This window comes from Nicotiana tomentosiformis, chromosome 5 (assembly GCF_000390325.3).
Source record: "Nicotiana tomentosiformis chromosome 5, ASM39032v3, whole genome shotgun sequence".
Lineage (NCBI taxonomy): Eukaryota > Viridiplantae > Streptophyta > Magnoliopsida > Solanales > Solanaceae > Nicotiana > Nicotiana tomentosiformis.
Window position 1 is genome coordinate 30,404,797 of NC_090816.1, and position 19,702 is coordinate 30,424,498.

At 34.0% G+C, this 19,702-nt stretch overlaps 1 protein-coding gene across 1 annotated transcript; it reads left to right on the forward strand.

Moving 5' to 3' along the window:
- The first annotated feature begins 3,265 nt into the window (after positions 1 to 3,265).
- On the forward strand, positions 3,266 to 5,833 carry LOC104116456 (NAC domain-containing protein 104-like). The gene is made up of 3 exons (XM_009627316.3): positions 3,266 to 3,544; positions 4,354 to 4,616; positions 5,497 to 5,833. The coding sequence occupies exons 1-3, from the start codon at positions 3,379 to 3,381 to the stop codon at positions 5,650 to 5,652; spliced, it is 585 nt and encodes a 194-aa protein (XP_009625611.1). The 5' UTR covers positions 3,266 to 3,378; the 3' UTR covers positions 5,653 to 5,833.
- The last annotated feature ends 13,869 nt before the right edge of the window (positions 5,834 to 19,702 follow it).

The window sequence follows — 19,702 nt, forward strand, 5'->3', positions numbered from 1 at the left end:
CCAAAGTCAATCAAAAAGTCAAACCTAGGCCCGCACCTCGGAACCTGACAAACTGACAAAATCCGATAACCCATTCAATTATGAGTCCAACCATATAATTTTTACTCAAATCCGACTCCGAATCGATGTTCAAAACTCAAAAATTCGCTTTATGAAAATTTAGACAAAAATCCCCAATTTCTCTTTTGAAATCATCAACCAAGTACGAAAAATAAAGATGGAATCACGGAATAAAATCAATACCGAGTAGACAATACTTACCCCATTTCATGTGGTTAAAATCGCCTCAATCCGAGCTCTAGAGCCCAAAATATGGTAAAATAAGCTCAAAATTCCGAAATTTGAAATTTTAATGCACTTCCAGGGGTCCCTCTTCATGATCGCTGTCCCTAACTTCGCGATCGCGATTCAAAAAAAATTTCAGCTCAATTTTTACGCTTCGCGATCGTGACTATTCCCCCGCGATCGCGATTAACAAACTCCAACAAGCTTGCCCAACTCTTCGAGACAGTCTCAAGTCTAATAGCTATAACCTTTTGTACAAAACTCTAAATGATAAGCGGTTTGATTTTCTAAAAACTAAACACCAAGCACTACAATTTTTATTTTTGGATCATCTCTAAATTCCTTATAGATTGCAAGATATAAGCTTCCAAAGTTGGCTCAGTGACAACAAAATTTCTTCTTCGCGAACGCGAAGATCTCTCCGCGAACGCGATCCACAGGCCCTTTTTTCCCATTTTGCTTTTCGCGAACGCGACCCAAAGTCCATGATCGCGATGCACGCTGTTGTAGCCAAAAACTAGCAACTAAAATGGCTTAAAAATGGTCCGAAAAAACCCCGAAACTCACCCGAGTCCTTCAGGACCCCGTCCGAACATACCAACAAGTCTCAAAATATATTACGGACCTACTCGATACCTCAAATCACACATATTAACATCAAAATCACGAGTCGCGCCTCAAATCGAACTTAATGAACTTTGAATCTTTCGACTTCCAAAATTTGTGCCGAACTTTATCAAATTAACTTGGAATGAACTCAAATTTTGCACACAAGTCCCAAATGACATAACGAAGCTATTCCAATTTCCAGAACCACAATCCAAACCCGATATCATCAAAGTCAACTCCCAGTAAAACTTATAAATATTTCAAACCTTTAAATTGCCAACTTTCGCCAAATAGTGCCGAAACCTTCTAGGAATATCCAAATGCAATCAATTCCGATTAACCTGAAAACCAAAACCGACGGCTCACACAAGTCATAATACATCATATGAAGCTACTCAAGACTTCAAACAGCTGAATGGAATGCAAATGCTCAAAACGACCGGTCGGGTCGTTACAGTTCTAAATTAACAATTTATACATATTCAATAAATCTTTTAAGACAAATACTAGGGTTCGAACCAAAGTTACTGGATTCGGCCGAACCCGCTCTCGACACTCTAGCTCTTCCCCTGATCACACTAACACATTATGTTAAGAATGTCTTTAGGCTGACCTAGCCCAATCATATGCACACCCCTTCATCTAGAAATTGTTAGCTAGGTTAATTAAAGGCCTATTGAGTTTTATATATCTAATTAACTAGCAAATATTTGAGACTAGCTAATCTATATGTACTGAACTCAGATTTAAAAAAAAACTCAGATAAAGACTGCTATTACCCAAATTCTATTCACAGTTCTACTATTTAGGAAGACATTCCATATGGGGTTTGGTCAATTGATTTTGGTACTCTTCGTTACTATTTTTATCTGGTTTCATGATGATTGATGTTTACTTACAATGACTCGCGAACTATCAAAGGAAACAAAGAGGAGAAAAAAGAAGAGAGCTTATATCATACTCAACTTCATGCTTTGATTGCCTTTTTTCAATGTGGTCCTTTTCAACAACATTTTACGTGTGCATATTTGTGTTTGCACACGTAAAATCACTACTGCCTTCTACTTTTGTTTCACAGTTCATCATCATTATCATCCACTCAGTTATTAATTCCACTACGTAAGCTACGATATTGCTTATCCAAATAGAACTGTTTTTTTAGTATTTTAAAGATAATTAAACGACAAAAACACAGTTGTTTGTAAGCGAAGTTACTTCAAAGTGAAAACATATCCACTTCCTGCAAAAACAATTCAATCGGTACTTGTCTCTCTTGGATTACCAGCCGCCTATGAACTCGCAAGAAACGTTATCCACTCCCACTTTTCATTTCTAATCAACACGTACCCTAAACCCCTACCACCCTCTCTTAATGTGGGTTGCCGATTATATAAATTTTTACTGATTAATTATGTTGTCTATTACCCGCAAGTGTTGACTGAGTTGGTTGGGTGAGATGTTTCTTACATGGAAGACTTGATATTGATTCTCCTCAGCAGCGTCAAAGCTCGTCGCACCGAGTTTGCCTAGTGCGATTTACATCTCCTGTGTGGTCTACGAGCTATCGATCAGTGAGTAGTTACCCTGTGTGTACTCGAAGGATAGTGGCTACAGTTTCCCTGAAAATTTATGTCAGTCTCATTTAAATTCATCTTAAACCAATATTTTTAAATAAAAAAAAAGTACTAAATGCTCTTTTATACTGATATATGAATTTCTGAAAGAACATAAAAGACAATATTTATCACTAACTTCACGACTAATTGTTTTCTCCTACATTATATGTAGCTTTAATGTAAAGTAAATAGATTAACGTACTCACATTCTTATGGGTCGGCTCTGCCTCATTTCATACTATATACTACTTCAATTAGCAGCAGCCTTTGACCACTCATAAAACTTGTTACATCACTTACAAATTCTTCATTTCTAATCAACCGCCACTACCTCCCGGTCTAATGAGGTGCAGCGAATTTAGAATTTAAAACCGGTAGATCCTTTTCTTTATATATATATATATATATATATATATATATATATTTAAAACTCACAAATAAGGTTCAGATTAAACAGAGGCGGATCCAATATAATAGTTTCGGTTCATTCGAATCCAGTACTTTTGACGCAGATAATTTTATGTGTAAAGAACCGCTAAAATTAATAAATAATAAATATGAACTTATAACTTTATAACATAATAGATTCAATATTAAAACATAATAGATTCAATATTAAGAACCCAGTAAGTTTAAAGTGAACCCGTTGCGTCTATCTTAAATATACTACAAGCGAGGAATAGAAGTAGAGTGTAGGGCCATTTTACTAAAGTATATATTTTATTTTTCTATAAAAAGAAAACAGCAACATTATATTCGTCAACTCTTAATCATTCTTCTTCTTTAAACTAACCCTAAAGGCTAGCGAGAAGAAGCTTTAAATTTCCGCTGGTAAGAATTCGGTTTCAGAAAATATTTGTTAGTGACAATGGAGGATGAAAGAGTTGATCTTCCTCCGGGTTTTAGCTTTGATCCAACGGATGAAGAGCTTTTTATGTATTATCTCAAAAGTAAAGTTGCAGGCTTACCGTTCTACCCCAGCATCAATATTCCTCATCTTGATTTTTCTTCTTCTCATCCTTCAGAACTCAATGGTATATTTCTCCATCATAATTTACTTTACTTTTCTTTGAATGGGAGTCTAGGCGTAACTGGTAAAGTTGTTGTCATGTTACCAGAAAGTCACGTGTTCAAGTTGTGAAAACAGCCTCTTGCAGAGCGATCTTTTTAAATTACTTTACTTCTTTATATCTAGCTTACTTTTAATTAGACTCGTCAACCATGAAGAAAAGATCATTTTTGGAGCTTGAGATTACCTATTTTTAATTGATTTTATTGTTTTACTATCCTAAAAAAAATTACATTCTTGGCTATATTGGAAAAATAAGATTGATCTTTCTTTTTTATCGTTTCAAAGAGTGAAGCGTATTTATAGGAGGTCCTTTAAAATCAATTTTCGAACTTGAGAACCTATTTTTGATTGATTTATTGGGTCAGTATATCCTATAAATTATTAAAATTTTGTCTAAATTCAATGAATAAGATCAACCTTTGATTTTTCTCGTTTGTTTTCCTCAAGAAGTGAAACGTATTTATAGAAGTTCTATTAACAAACTTTCACCAACACTTTTTCATTGGAACATTTTCTGCTCGTGCTATTTTTTTGTATAATTTATAGAGTTCCAAGTTCTATTTTGATTAGATAAAACTTGTACAAGTCCAAAATCATTATAGAAATCATTAAATTGACCCTTGAAAAATCGAATCACCCCACTTTCCTAATGGATCAAATTACAATGGAGTGTTTATATTAAAGTATAATCAAGTCTTTTTTTCCTCTCATATCCTTGTGAATTAATAATTTCTTTTATTTTACCTATTTTGCATACGTTGGGATGATTAGAGAAGGCTTTGTGGAGCAAAAATCAGTTGTATTTCTTCAGTCAAGTGAAGGAAAATCGAACTACAAGAAAAGGATATTGGAAGGAAGTACATATGGAAGAGCCAATTTTACTCCCAGATTATGGAGAAAAAATAGTAGGAATAAAAAAGTATTTTGTTTACTATAATATTCCTGAAGTACAAACTAACTGGATTATGGAAGAATTCCACCTCTCTATCAGTAATTCCTTCAAGAAGCCTACCAAGAAAAGAGAAAATGAAATGGTAAGTAAATACTCCTATCCTATCTGATAGGATTTAATTTAATATTTTAAATTTTATAAATTAAACTTTAAGTTACATATATAATGTCAGTGTAAATTTTTTTTACATTATCAGTATTGTAGTCTTATTGGTTTTAATATGTCACTAATCGGATTTTTAAGGTTAAGCCCCAAGTTAATTAACTCTCACATAATCTAATATTAGCTCCTACATAATCTGATAGCATAAAAATTCATTTACACCGTCAATAGTATATATGAACCCTATAATGAATTGAAGTTTATATCAAATATTGAATATTAAGAAATTACTTAAGTTTTCAAAATATTTAATTGTAGAATTTAAAATTTCCCTTAACTCAATGGTGAGTTTAACCAGTCTATAATATTAATTAACCTCTAAATCGATGTGAAAAGATTTATAAATGGAAAATATGGAATTTTTTATGTGTATAGCATGTTATATAACCACCTCTCGTGGAATTCATGAATTTTGACCTTTCAAAGTCGAATTACACGAGCAAAGGAGTACTTCACGCCCCAGCTGCTAACTTAGCTTTCGAGTCAAAGGGAAAAAAATAAGAAAAATGATACTGTCTAACTGCTGCCCATTCTCAAAATAATAGCCCAAATATATATATATATATATATATATATATATATATATATATATATATATATATATATATATATATATATATATTATATCTTTCATATATGTATATATTTCTGTATGTTATACACAAAAAATATAGTATAAACTTTACCATATTTAAATAGTTTCGGCCGTGGGTTTAAATTGATCTTTGCCCCAAAAATGTTGTATTTTGCATCTCAGTTTCTTTTTTCAAATTTATATATTTTTTTCTTTTCATTTTCAGGAATGGGTTTTATGTAGAGTACATGAGTCGAACAACCAATCTCAAGGGATAAATTGCCTCTATAGAAATTCTGATGATGAAGTAGAGCTCTCAGCTTTGGATGAAGTCTTTTTATCTATGGATGATGAAGAAGAAGAGGAGATAAGTTTTCCATAAGAGTTAATTGATGTAATTATAGGTCTTAAGTAATGTTATAGCATATATTGTTTTTCATATAATTATACTTTAGTACATATATTTGTATATACAATACATTGATGTAATAGTGTATGTAGCATATGGTCTCTCATAATTGTACGTTGCATACGTGAATACAGAATACATCAACTCCTACTTATGAGTTATGGCAATTATTTAATTTACTATTTCCCAAAAGAAAATGTTTTATAAACAAACAGCTCTGTCTATCTCGACAAATTCTCTTTTCCATTTTCATTCTGGCACTCAAATGTGCATAAGACAATAGTATAAAGGGATTTTGTAACAACGTACTCATATAATTAGCACAAAAAAAAACTCTAGTTATAGATATTAGCACTAGATAGCAATAAATGTATATCATAATAATAAAGTGTATATCATAAGTTTATTTTTCCTCTATGTGTATGTCAAAATGTATATTAAAATTATCTTTTTCTTTTTTTGTATATCTAAACTATGGAATTATAAATATATGTTGCCTCTATATCAACACATATCACAACAATAATAATTTTATTGTTTGTATATCACAGTGTATAACACATCAAATAATGTGTATACCAAAATGTGTATCACAAGTTTATTTCTCTTCTTTGTGTATATAAAAAAAAATTATTTTTCTTCTTTGTATATTAAGATTTTATTTGCTTCTATGTATATTATAATATATATATCAAAAATTTATTTACTTTCACAATTATATTGATTATTTTTATATTTTAAAACTTATTCTAAATTTGTTATACATTGATATATACAGTGAGATTAAAAAAAAAAGAATCAGGAGAGGGATGTAAAGAGATTTTGGGAAATTTTAGTATGCTTTTGAAAGGAAATGGAACCTAATTTCTAGAAAGATGGATGCAACCGTTAGAAGAGAGAGAGAGATTCTAAATAATTTTTTTTTATTTTTAAGAAAAATAATTTTGGTTATTGGATGTCAATTGTTTGGGCTTCTGTTGCCAAACCTAATGTAAAACCAAAAAATTACCAATTCTCTTTATGTGTTGTAATACCACGCCATTTCCTAGTATAAAACTGATTTGTTTTCTTACTTCATCTTTTACAAAACGATTCTATTGAAAGGGAAAATGAGATAATTGTAAATCATTGGGCCAACAAGTACTTGATCTGAAAGGTATTTTATGTTGGACGGATATTTTTAGGATCACCATTTAAATTTTGATATGATGAACAAAATATTAGGTTTTTTAGTCTCCCACCAGAACTTTCTTCTTCATACTACTTCTCCATCTTCTTCTTCTTTCAATAAATTATGAGCATACAACTAAAATTAAAAACTAACAAAATATGTACTTTAAAGAATTGAAGATTTACTACTTATTTTTAGTTGTAATTAAGTGAGTAATATTCCATTGAGCTTACATTGTCTATCCTTGAATGGGTTTGCTTGAAGAAAAAAAATAAAAATACCGTTGAGTTTTGTTGAGCTTAAAAAGCTTATTAAAGAAGGCAATATGGTTATATTAATTTTTGAAGGTTTATGTTGAATCTAAATGTTGAAAATGTTGGGATTGGCATTAGAAAGTTGTATATGAAATTTGGAGTCATTTGGATCGGAGATAATTTGGATAGTTTTGAAACAAAACCTTATTGGTGAATTTCTATCTAGTATGTTATGGTGATCATTGGAATTTTGGCCGGATTACGATAACCATGATTTTCAGCTACAAATGATGATTCGTCAGAATTTGTGGCAAAATTCTGATGACACATCATGTTATGGTGATCATTAGGATTTGGCCAGAAATCCTACTGATCACCATAACTTGCTGTTAAGGAAGATATGTTGGGTTTTTATCTAATTAGATAAGAGGTGTGAATTAAAAATGGAGAGAAAAAATTAGGAGGGAAAAGATTTGGAGGGAAATGAAAAGTTTGAAGTTATTTTCTTTACTAATGCACTTTGTCCCTCATCGAAAAATGGAAAGAAAATTTTTGTGTTTATATAGAGAAACCCATTTTCTAACTTTTAAAGAGTTAAGAAGAAGTGGTGTCTCGTGTCGTCGTCGCTCGGCTTCAGCTTTGGTCAATTGATTGATTGATAATTTTTTGGACCAAATTTATTTTTCGTTTTCCGTGATATAATTTCTTTTCTAATACTTTTTTGCGGAATTTAAATTTAAAATTCGCGGTTCTCAAATGGCCGTTTTGAGTTTAAAATTTGTGACCAGACTTCTGCTGGTATCTCATATGAACAGGTACTTTCACACCTATTCAACCTAGGCCGTTTGCCTCATTTTTCAGCACCAAAATCTGCATACTCTCCCCCCTCTCTTCTGCATTTTTGAATTATTTTCAACAAGCAAAACGTAAGTATCAGTGCGGTTTACTGTCGTTTGTTGAGTTCTGTCACGACCCAAACTGTAGGGCCGTGACGGGAACCCGATGCCTAACTCAATCTAGTACCAACGTAATGTATCCTTCTTATCATACTATCATGGGTAAATGAACCGGAAAGGCCGTCATGAGATAACTCGAATTAAACATAAGAGAATACTTAACATGGGATGACCCAACATGATATAGAAGCTTATGCATGCGACATACAGGCCTATAAGGCCGACATAATCCTTTGTATACTCAAATCATAGGCCGACAAGGCCATACAAGTATCTATATACATGACATTTGTCAACAAGCCTATAAGAGTACATAAATGTCATAAAGGTCGGGATAGAGTCCCGACATACTAATCAATACATGTCTAAATCATACTGACCAAATAGGTAACTCCTGAGCAAATGGAGTGCACAAACACCTTCCGCTGAGCTGATAGCCTACTAGGAGAACTCTTAACCTGTCTATCGGGACCTGCGGGCATGAAACGCAGCATCCCCAAGCAAGAGGGACGTCAATACAAATAAAGTACCGAGTATGTAAGGCATGGAAATAGTATATAAAAGACATGAAAGAAACATGGAGTAAAGAACTCAACCTGTAATTCTGAATAGCTCTGTGAATCATGAAAATTTTATAATGTCATGCATGTGCGTATAAATGCCATATAATGCATAGGTATATGCGTACATAACGTCATCAAGCCTCTAAGGGCATCCCATCATATCATCTCAGTCACTGTGGGAGAAATCATCAACGTATACCAGCTGATCAGGTAGTGGTGCGTATATAATACCATAACCTTTCCCCATATCCCATATACATATAATATACGTGTATATAACGTCATCTAGTCATGGGTCAATGTACATGTATAAATAAATGCAATGCATAATGAAGTAAGTCAATAAGATCTCTCAGATAAACCTTTATCAACTAGTATTTTTCTGTGACCCATGAACAGAACATATAATAATAAGACACATGGGTAATCAATAACATAGGCACCCCCAGTACTTCTATGAATAGAGGCATTTATGAAAGTTGCGCATTTGCTTGCTTCGTTTGTATCATATGGATCATGCCAAAAGGAAAGAAGGGATAGCCTTACATACCTTTGCAATCTTCTCTCCAATCGTCAACCAAGCTCAATATGATCTTCTTATGTCTACAATGAGTAACCCGACTTTGTCGTCATCATATAAGCATTGTAACTCTCATATTTCAAAACCAATATTCTACAAGAAAACGGACAGCACCTCCCCTATTTTTACTACATCCCATAAGTCACTAAAAGTCACCAAACAGCCCAAACAACAACAATATATTTCACAATAAGCTCTTCGATTACTTCAACAACCATTTTGAGCGGCAAGCTCGATTTACAATTAATAAAAAATATAATTTAATCCAATTCATTTTCCATGAATCTGCCTACAACTTGTATAACATCATACTTATGCTTACCATATCATTTTCATCCCAAAACATCATAAGAATAATCTTCAAAAATAGTTCACACGCCTAGCACCTTAACCTTTATCGTTAACCTCTTGTTTTTCATGTTATCTTCTTCAATCCACTGAAATAGCACATAGATAAGCTTAACAACAGCAGCCACAACATAATTAAACTATTTATAATAATTTTCATCCACAACCAACAATATATATAGCCTCAACACAGCCCACAAAAATAAAGATAACGATTCCTTATGCCATGTCATTTACTATCTTGAAAGGTTTAACTCAAACAACATATGATTAACCTTAAGCACGACCAAGAACATGATTTACATACCTTAGGCTGTAGATAAAACTTGAAATTTTAGCCATAACAACATATATATATATATATATATATATATATATATATATATATATATATATATATATATATATATATATAGCCTTAAAACAACCCAACAAAAGATAACAACAACTCTTCCCCTTTCAAGTGTTATCTTATAATCTTCATCCAATAACTTAACCAACACAGATAGGATTAATTCCAAGAAATAGGGTGTTATACATACCTTAAAAAATCTGAAAAAACTCTAACCAAAGCTTCCCTTATCTTACAACCACCCTTAATCACATCACGACACCATAGAGACTCTCTTCTTCACTTAGGCTAACTTTTGATGTTTGATTATGGTGTATTCCTTTGGAATTTGTTTGGAGCCTTTGGGGAGCTGTTTGGGAGGGTTTGGAGAGTGTGATTCTGGAAGGGGAACGAAAAATGAGCAAAGCTCATCCCAAAAATGAGATAAGAATAAGTGAAGATCGGCCCCCGACCAAGTGGGTCCCATAGGGGCCTCCTGCACAGTCTCGCAAAAATGCAAATATCTCTCTATACTGATATCGTATTGATGAACGATTTGAAGCGTTAGAAACTAGACACATGGAGATTTAATTCAATGTAAAGATCTACCTGTAACTCTCAATATATTGGGAAAAAACTGCCTTACAACTTGGCCTATAAACCTGCAAGTTTCTCCGAAGTGCGGCGACGTGACTTGGCGACCCTACTTTAAAAATTCATATTTCTTTACTCCGATATCGTATGAATAAATGGTTTGGACCTTTGGAAACTAGATTCATATACATTCATTTTGGTATGATATATGTCCAAAAATGACATCATAAAGCTTACAAATTAATTTCTCAAAACGGCTCGTTACAAGGCAAATCTTAACTCGATTTTTCCGCAACTTAAATCCAATTTTTCCCAAACTTTATATTCCATATCCAAACATCATATATAGTCATATCATGACTTTAAACTCATTTAAATCATGATTATAAAATTTTATATTTATCTTAACTTACTTAAGACTTCGGTAAACCTTTCTTATCCTTATAGAAGGATTTCGTCCTTTTTGAGCTTACTTTAGTTAATCCTATAATGACAGTGACGTCTGAAGTACGGGGTGTCACATCATTCCTCCTTTTGGAACATTCGTCCTCGAATGTTGACTGATGCGCTTATCATTCTCATAACTTATGGCTCTTATGAATACTTTAATATTGTCCTTTTTCCATCTAGGCAACTGTTGTATGAATAAATCCAAAGGCAAGGGCATCCCCCCTTTTAGGCCTCTTTCTCACGCCACGACTCGTGGTCAGAATTCTTCCAATCTTGTAATTATTTCTACCTTCTATCATGCAGTTTGTACGACTTTGTCCTTATATGTGCGCCTATGCGACTCTTCTCTCATTTTCCTCCAGCTTTTAATCAATCTCTAGACCTCACTTTGTGAACATATACAGGACTACGAGAAGATGTCCCTCTAGGCATCTATAGGTATACTGAAGTTCTCCGCTTGGTACTTTGTTGAATGTACCACTATTGCTATTTTTTGTTTCCTAGCCTTGGTTATCTGTCCTTATGGCTTTACTAGAACTAGGTAGGTCATGCTATACCATAACACTTACTTCGATTTATTACTACCTAGGTCTACTACCCAATTCCAGGTTACTCTCTCGCTGCTTATCCTATATGTATAAATCTAAGTCCTTTAATTCTTTCTCGCTACTGTTCATCTTAAAAATGACGGCCTAATCTCATCTCATACTTTGTAACTTTTATCCTTCCATTGTTGATTCACCTTAATGTTGATCCATAATCTATCATTGATAACTTGAAATTTCTTACATAATACATTATCATTAAGGCTCACGTGTCATCGGGGAACATTTTAAGTGATTTTCCTGATCCTCCTAGGGATGATACTATACTTTAATAACCGTATTTCATAGCATCCCAACGTGATTCATCATATGGGTTCTAATCCCGTGCAACTCATGAAATCCATTTTTTCAAATTGTTACTCAATCAAAGGCCTAAACGTCATCCTCTTATCTATCACCATTATACCCATATTCTACTACCAGGGCACATTTCATCTCTTCTAATTTCTCCTAGTCTTAGACTCCTCCGAGTCAATTCAAGCTATACTGAGCGTTCTATAACTTACGGATACTATCAACTCTCTTATTTTGATAGGCTTAATCCCGATGCCTTACCTATTCTTGTCACCTTCTCACTCATCTTTTCTTATCCTTACTCCCATATACCTAAAACCTTGTCACTCTACTATACATTAGCTTGCGACCTACACATATCTATTTATACTACTCGCAACCTTCCTTTAACTTGCTAGCACCATAGATTTCCTTTCGTGCCTTCTCAGTTGCCTTTAAACATAAGCAATTGCTTTTTCTGGTCGTTCTGCCACTTGTTGCATGAATACATGGCTTATCTCATTGCCCATGATTACTGGAATTTCCTGTAACTCATATGATCTCAAATATCAACTTTTGATTTTTTTTTCTTCTTCCCGTTCATTAACCACGATATGTACCATTTTATTATGGAGTAAATAAAATGTTGTAGTAAGACTGTTGTTACAAGACTATTTCTTCTTTATGTCACTATGCTTAGGTGGAAACCTTCTTCCTTATTTCCCCAGCTGTTATTTCTTTGTAGTATTTAAGGAGACCTTCTGGCTCTTGTAAAGTTATGAGCTTCTTATATTGTATACCCGAAGGAATTTTCGATGTTCTTACTCGCCTTCAAATATCCTTAGTTATATACCTCCGTTCCCTTGTGCTCGTAGGGTTACTTCTGAACTCAAATATTGATTGTCTCCTTAGTGGCACTCTCTTTTATTCCCGTAACGCTTATGCAGTACCTTTAATTACTCCAACTCCTATCTAAATATTTCTCAAGGGTTACGACGTCATATCTGCAAGACTGAATTCACTATGTTAGGGTTCACTACGTCTATCTTGCATGATCTATTTATTTATCCCTAGCCTTTTGTCTATCTATAACTAGGCTCTTCTTGAATCAACTACAGACTACTCATTGGTCCATTCTCATATATATATTATGTGTAACCCCTCTTGGGTTATGTCCTTTCTCTTAACTTACCTTTCGCATTGGCTCCTTATGTATTAAGTGTTTCTCGCACTTATTTATCAATAACATCGGGTGCAGAACCCTTACTGATTCTCCCCAGCGTCATGCTTGCATAATGTTATGGAGTCATATCATATCTGTAGCATCTGAATAAATGCAATCTCATTCCTTTCACCTCATCATCTTTAGCGTATTTTCACATTTTCACTAACATCTTACTCATCTTGCGGTAACCCTTCTGTACCAAGGATAACTGAATATGTTTTTTTACGTACGAGGGTGACACCTAGTGTAACTAGCACACTTAGTCCCTTAAGCTTAACCCTGCTCACATTGCTTTCCTTAGGAAGCGTCTTCCTGAATGACCTTTAAAGGTTATTCTTCTGTTGTCCATTCTATTATTGCCGGAACGCGATCTCTGAAATTCTCATGATGTCGACTATTATCAAATCTTTCGGTCCTTAATTCATGTTCAGTTTATCTTGTTCACCAACCCATACTGATTTCTATTACTCTGGGGTCTAACGTTTCCTTCTGGTAATCATGTTGGAGTCACCAACTCATTTCTCGAAATGGGGATATGACTTTATGGCTTATACTCTTTTATTGCCTCAAGGCTTATCACCTCTTGTCTTTTCCTTCACTTGACTATACACTCTATCATCTTGTCATATTTTGATTTACCGTTATCACCCATATATCACATTTTACTCATGATACTTCATTTTACTCTCTTCTTATTCTCCGGATAATATTTTTGTCTATCACTTTATTCTGAAAACTTCAACACAATATTCTTTCGCTTTTAGCTCCCCTTGATCTATCCGCTGGCTCTTTGGGTCGCCTAGCATTCTTTCTTTACTAGGGAGGGATCCATACAAAGGTAAATATTTATTCCCTCTACGATTCCAGTTCCAATCGTCTAATTTATTTATTTTGCGGGCATTCTAGTATTTTATATCTAAATGTACTATTCTATAGTGCACCATTGAGGTGTCTCACAAGGAGATCTATTACCATATTTGCACTATCATTCAGAAATATTAGCTAATGATAACAATCCATCCACAATTTTGAGTTACTCTAACCCCAACTTGATCCTGGTATCCCATCCTTCTCTTAAACTATATATGCCAGCTCTCATAGGGCATAATTCAGATGGGTGTGGTCAATTATATTTATATATATATATATATATATATATATATATATATATATATATATATATATATATATATATATATATATATATATAGTTATTGTTGAAAGTAATTCAGAATGTTTATATTTCTCTGCCTGAATTGTAAATACGGTTAATCTTCATTAACTGGGTACCTCGTACCCTTCTTCACCTTGCTTCTTTTACTTGTTGAAACTCGTGTCTACCTTCCGATTCTCTTATTCTTTTTTACCATACGAGTGGATAGATATTCTTGCCTTAGAGTTCCTTATCAAGAAGCTTATACATCTTAGTACACACATGATCTGCTGAAGACCTCAAATTTATTCATCATAAGCATGATGAAAAATCGAGTTCCTCTGACTCAAATCTTCCACATCCATATCCAATCTCTTACCAACTGTCTTTCTGGATATAGGTATTGTTGTATTATGAATAAAATAAAATTTAGGAGTTTGAATTCTTACAACTGAGCTCTACCACACGATCTAGAGTAATAAGAAAGAGTGACAGTCCTAAATGCCCTGCAGCCTCCTGCTTATAAGTGTGGTGCACAATACACCCATAAACAAGACTCTACTAGACACGGCTTATAGACTCCCAAAGATAGAACTACTCTGATACCACTTTTGTTACGACCCAAACTGTAGAGCCGTAACGGGCACCCGGTGCCTAACTCAACCGAGTACCAACGTAACGTATCCTTCTTATCATACTATCATGGGTAAATAAACAGAAAAGGCCGTCATAAGATAACTAGAATTAAACATAAGAGAATACTTGACATGGGATGACCCAACATGATATAGAAGCTTATGCATGCGATATATGGGCCTATAAGGCCGACATAATCCTTTGTATACTTTAATCATAGGCCGACAAGGCCATAAAAGTATCCATATACATGACATATGTCTACAAGCCTCTAAGAGTACATAAATATCATAAAGGTCGGGACAGAGCCCCAACATACTAATCAATACATGTCTAAATCATACTGACTAAATAGGCAACTCCTGAGCAAATGGAGTGCAGAAACACCTTCCGCTGAGCTGATAGCCTACTAGGAGAACTCTTAACCTGTCTATCGGGACCTGCGGGCATGAAACACAGCATCCCCAAGCAAGAGGGACGTCAATACAAATAAAGTACCAAGTATGTAAGGCATGGAAATAGTATATAAAAGACATGAAAGAAACATAGAGTAAAGAACTCAACCTGTAATTCTGAATAGCTCTGTGAATCATGAAAATTTTATAATGTCATGCATGTGCGTATAAATGCCATATAATGCATAGGTATATGCGTACATAACGTCATCAAACCTCTGAGGGCATCCCATTATATCATCTCATCCACTGTGGGCGAAATCATCAACGTATACCAGCTGATCAGGTGGTGGTGCGTATATAACGCCATAACCTTTCCCTATATCCCATATACATATAATATACGCGTATATAACGTCATCTGGTCATGGGTCAATATACATGCATAAATGAATACAATGCATAATGAAGTAAGTCAATAAGATCTCTCGGATAAACTTTTATCAACTATGTATTTTTTTGAGACCCATGAACAGAACATATAATAATAAGACACGTGGGGAATCAATAACATAGGCACCCCTAGTACTTCTATGAATTCAGGCATTTATGAAAGTTGCGCGTTTGCTTATTTTGTTTGTATCGTATAGATCATGCCAAGAGGAAAGAAGGTTTAGCCTTACATACCTTTTCAATCTTCTCTCCAATCATCAACCAAGCTCAATATGATCTTCTTACGTCTACAATGAGTAACCCGATTTTGTCGTCATCATATAAGCATTGTAACTCTCATATTTCAAAACTAATATTCTACAAGAAAACGGACAGCACCTCCCATGTTTTTACTACATTCCATAAGTCACTAAAAGTCACCAAACAACCTAAACAACAACAATATAATTCATAATAAGCTCTCTGATTACTTCAACAACCATTTTGAGCGGCAAGCTCGATTTACAATTAACAAAAAATATAATTTAATCCAATTAATTTTCCATGAATCCGCCTACAACTTGTATAACATCATACTTATTCTTACCATATCATTTTCATCCCAAAACATCATAAGAATAATCTTCAAAAATAGTCCACACGCCTAGCACCTTAACCTTTATCGTTATCCTCTTGTTTTTCATGTTATCTTCTTCAATTCACTGAATTAGCACATAGATAAGCTTAACATCAACAGCCACAACCTAATCAAACTATTTATAACAATGTTCAGCGACAACCAATCATATATATAGCCTCAACACAACCCACAAATAAAAAAGATAACGATTTCTTATGCCATGTTATTTACTATCTTGAAGATTTTAACTCAAACAACATATGATTAACCTTAAGCACAACTAAGAACATGATTTACATACCATAGACAGTAGATACAACTTGAAATTTCAGCCAACAACCCAACAAAAGATAACAACAACTCTCCCATTTCAAGTGTTATCTTGTAATCTTCATCCAATAACTTAACCAGCACATAGATAAGATTAATCCCAAGTAATAGGGTGTTATACATACCTTAAAGAATCTGTAAAAGCATGAACCAAAGCTTTCCTTATCTTACAACCACCTTTAATCACATCACGACACCATAGAGACTCCCTTCTTCACTTAGCCTAACTTTTGATGTTTGATTATGGTGTATTCCTTTGGAATTTGTTTGGAGACTTTGGGTATCTGTTTAGGAGGGTTTGGAGAGTATGATTCTGGAAGTAGAACGAAAAATGAGCAAATATCGTCCCAAAAACGAGAAAAGAATAAGTGAAGATCGACCCCCGACCAAGTGGGTCCCATAGGGGCCTCCTTCGCAGTCTCGCGAAAACGTAAATATCTCTCTATACTGATGTCGTATTGATGAACGGTTTGCAGAATTAGAAACTAGACACATGGGGCTTTAATTAAATATAGAGAACTACCTATAACTCTCAATATATTGGGAGAAAATGGCCTCTCAACCTGGCCTATAAACCTGTCAGTTTCTCCGAAGTGAGGTAACGTGACTTGGCGACCATACTTTAAAAATCCATATTTCTTTACTCCGATACCATATAAATAAATGGTTTAGACCGTTGGAAACTAGATTCATATACCTTCATTTTGGTATGTTGTATGTCCCAAAATGACATCATAAATATTACGAAAATTTCTCAAAACAGCTCGTTTCAAGGCAAATCTTAACTCGCTTTTTCCGCAACTTAAATCCGATTTTTCCCAAACTTTATATTCCATATCCAAACATCATATATAGTCATATCATGACTTTAAACTTATTTAAATTGTAATTAGAAAGTCTCATATTCTTCTTAACTTACTTAAGACTTCGGTAAACCTTTCTTATCTTTATAGAAGGATTTCGTCCTTTTTGAGCTTACTTTAGTTAATCCTATAATGACAGTGACGTCTGAAGTACGGGGTATAACAAGTTTGACCAAGTTCTATAATTTTCATTGCCGGTATTACAGAATAGTTATTCCGTTCTGTAATGTGAGGAATTAAATTCCTTAAGGAAATTATTGGGCTCGAAACTTTATTTATTCTGTTTCTATGTTGTTTTTGCTTGTAGTTGTTTGTTTTTATTTTGAAAAAATTATTTACGAACACAGGTTGATAACAAACTTAAGGAATTTAATTTTATATTTTGTGTTCTTCTTACTTTCTACTTTGGAAGACTAAAATCCTAGCTATTTTCTACTCCCGTTTTAGAGATTAAAATCTTTGAATTTTCTACTACAGTTTGAGATTAAAGTCTTTCTGACTTTCTACTCAATCCGAGATTAAAATCCTTGTGATTGTTTACTCGGTTGTTTGTATTCAGTTTGAAGATATAAAAATTTCACCGACTTATCAATCCTGGTTGTGTCAATTTCTTTTATAGAAAAATAACAATAAGTATGTCACAACATAATGGTTCTCTTGGGACTACTATTGTTGCAATGGCTACTGCGTCTTCAAGTTGCACAACTCCTGCACTGGCAGAAAAGCCCGAAAAGCTTTTCGGCGTGGACTTTAAGCATTTGCAGCAGAAAATGTTCTTCTACCTAACCACACTCAGTTTACAGCGCTTTATCAGCGAGGACGTTCCTGTTCTGGGAGAAGAAACTCCTGAAATTGAGCGATTTATGGTCACGAAGGCATGGAAGCATTCTGACTTCTTATGAAAAAATTATATTTTAAGTTGCTTGGAAGACGGCTTGTACAATGTTCATAGCCTCATGAAAACATCACGAGAGTTGTGGAATGCTCTTGAATAGAAGTACAAGACTGAGGATGTTGGCCTTAAGAAGTTTGTGGCCGCTAAATTTCTTGATTTCAAAATGGTTGACGGCAAATCTGTCATAACGCAAGTCCAAGAACTGCAAGTGATTGTTCATGACCTCCTTATTGAAGGTATAAATTAAGTCAATATTTTTATTCAAGATATTGATTATTTTACTAATTATATATTTATGATTGAAGGTATGGTCATAAATAAAGCATTTCAAGTTGTGGAATTTATTGAAAAGTTGCCTTTGCTGTAAAAGGACTTTAAGAATTACTTGAAACATAAGCACAAGGAGATGACGCTTGAAGACCTTATTGTTCATCTACGGATTGAAGAGGACAACAAGGCTACTGAGAAGAAATCCCATGGTAACTCAATAATAATGGGAGCAAATATTGTTGAGGAAGCGTCTACAAGCAACAGAAAGAGAAAGAAGCCATCTGGTCCAAAATATTACCCGAGCAAGAAGAAGTTCAAAGGTAATTGCCACAACTATGGAAAGATTGGACATAAGGTTGTGGACTGTCGTGCACCAAAAAAGGACAAGAAGAAGAGTCAAGCAAATATGGTTGAAAAGAATGATAAAATGGAGGACTTATGTGTGATGAAATGGAGGACTTATGTGCCATGTTATCTGAATGCAGCTTGGTAGGAAATGTCAAGGAGTGTTGGATTGATTCTAGAGTCGCCATGTTTGTGCTAACAAAGAGTTATTTGCCTCTTATGTTCCCGCAGGGCTCGAGGAGACTATCTTTATGGGAAACTCCACAACAGCAAAAATTGAAGGAGTTGGAAAGATATCTTTGAAGATTACTTCGGGCAAAGTTGTGACTCTAAACAATGTTCTCCATGTTCTTGAAATTCGCAAGAATTTGGTCTCTGCTGGTCTTCTTATCAAGAATGGATTTAAGTGTGTGTTTGTTTCTGAAAAAGTTGTTATAAGTAAGAATGATGTGTATGTAGGAACATGTTACCTAACTGAGGTAATTTTCAAGTTGAATGTAATAGTAATTGATATCAATAAAGTTCAAGCTTCTTCTTACTTACTTGAGTAAAATAATTTATGTCATGCATGTTTAGGTCACGTCAACTTCAAAATTATATGAAAAATGGTTAACTTGGAAGTATTGCCTAAATTTGAATGCTATAATTTGAAATGTCAAATATGTGTGGAATCTATGTAGGTTAAACATCCTTATAAGTCGGTTGAAAGGAATT

Coding starts and splice junctions, on each gene's coding strand:
- LOC104116456 (XM_009627316.3), top strand. CDS start 3,379: ATGGAGGATGAAAGAGTTGATCTTCCTCCGGGTTTTAGCTTTGATCCA. Junction 3,545..4,353: donor TCATCCTTCAGAACTCAATG/GTATATTTCTCC, acceptor TGGGATGATTAG/AGAAGGCTTTGTGGAGCAAA. Junction 4,617..5,496: donor AGAAAAGAGAAAATGAAATG/GTAAGTAAATAC, acceptor TTTCATTTTCAG/GAATGGGTTTTATGTAGAGT.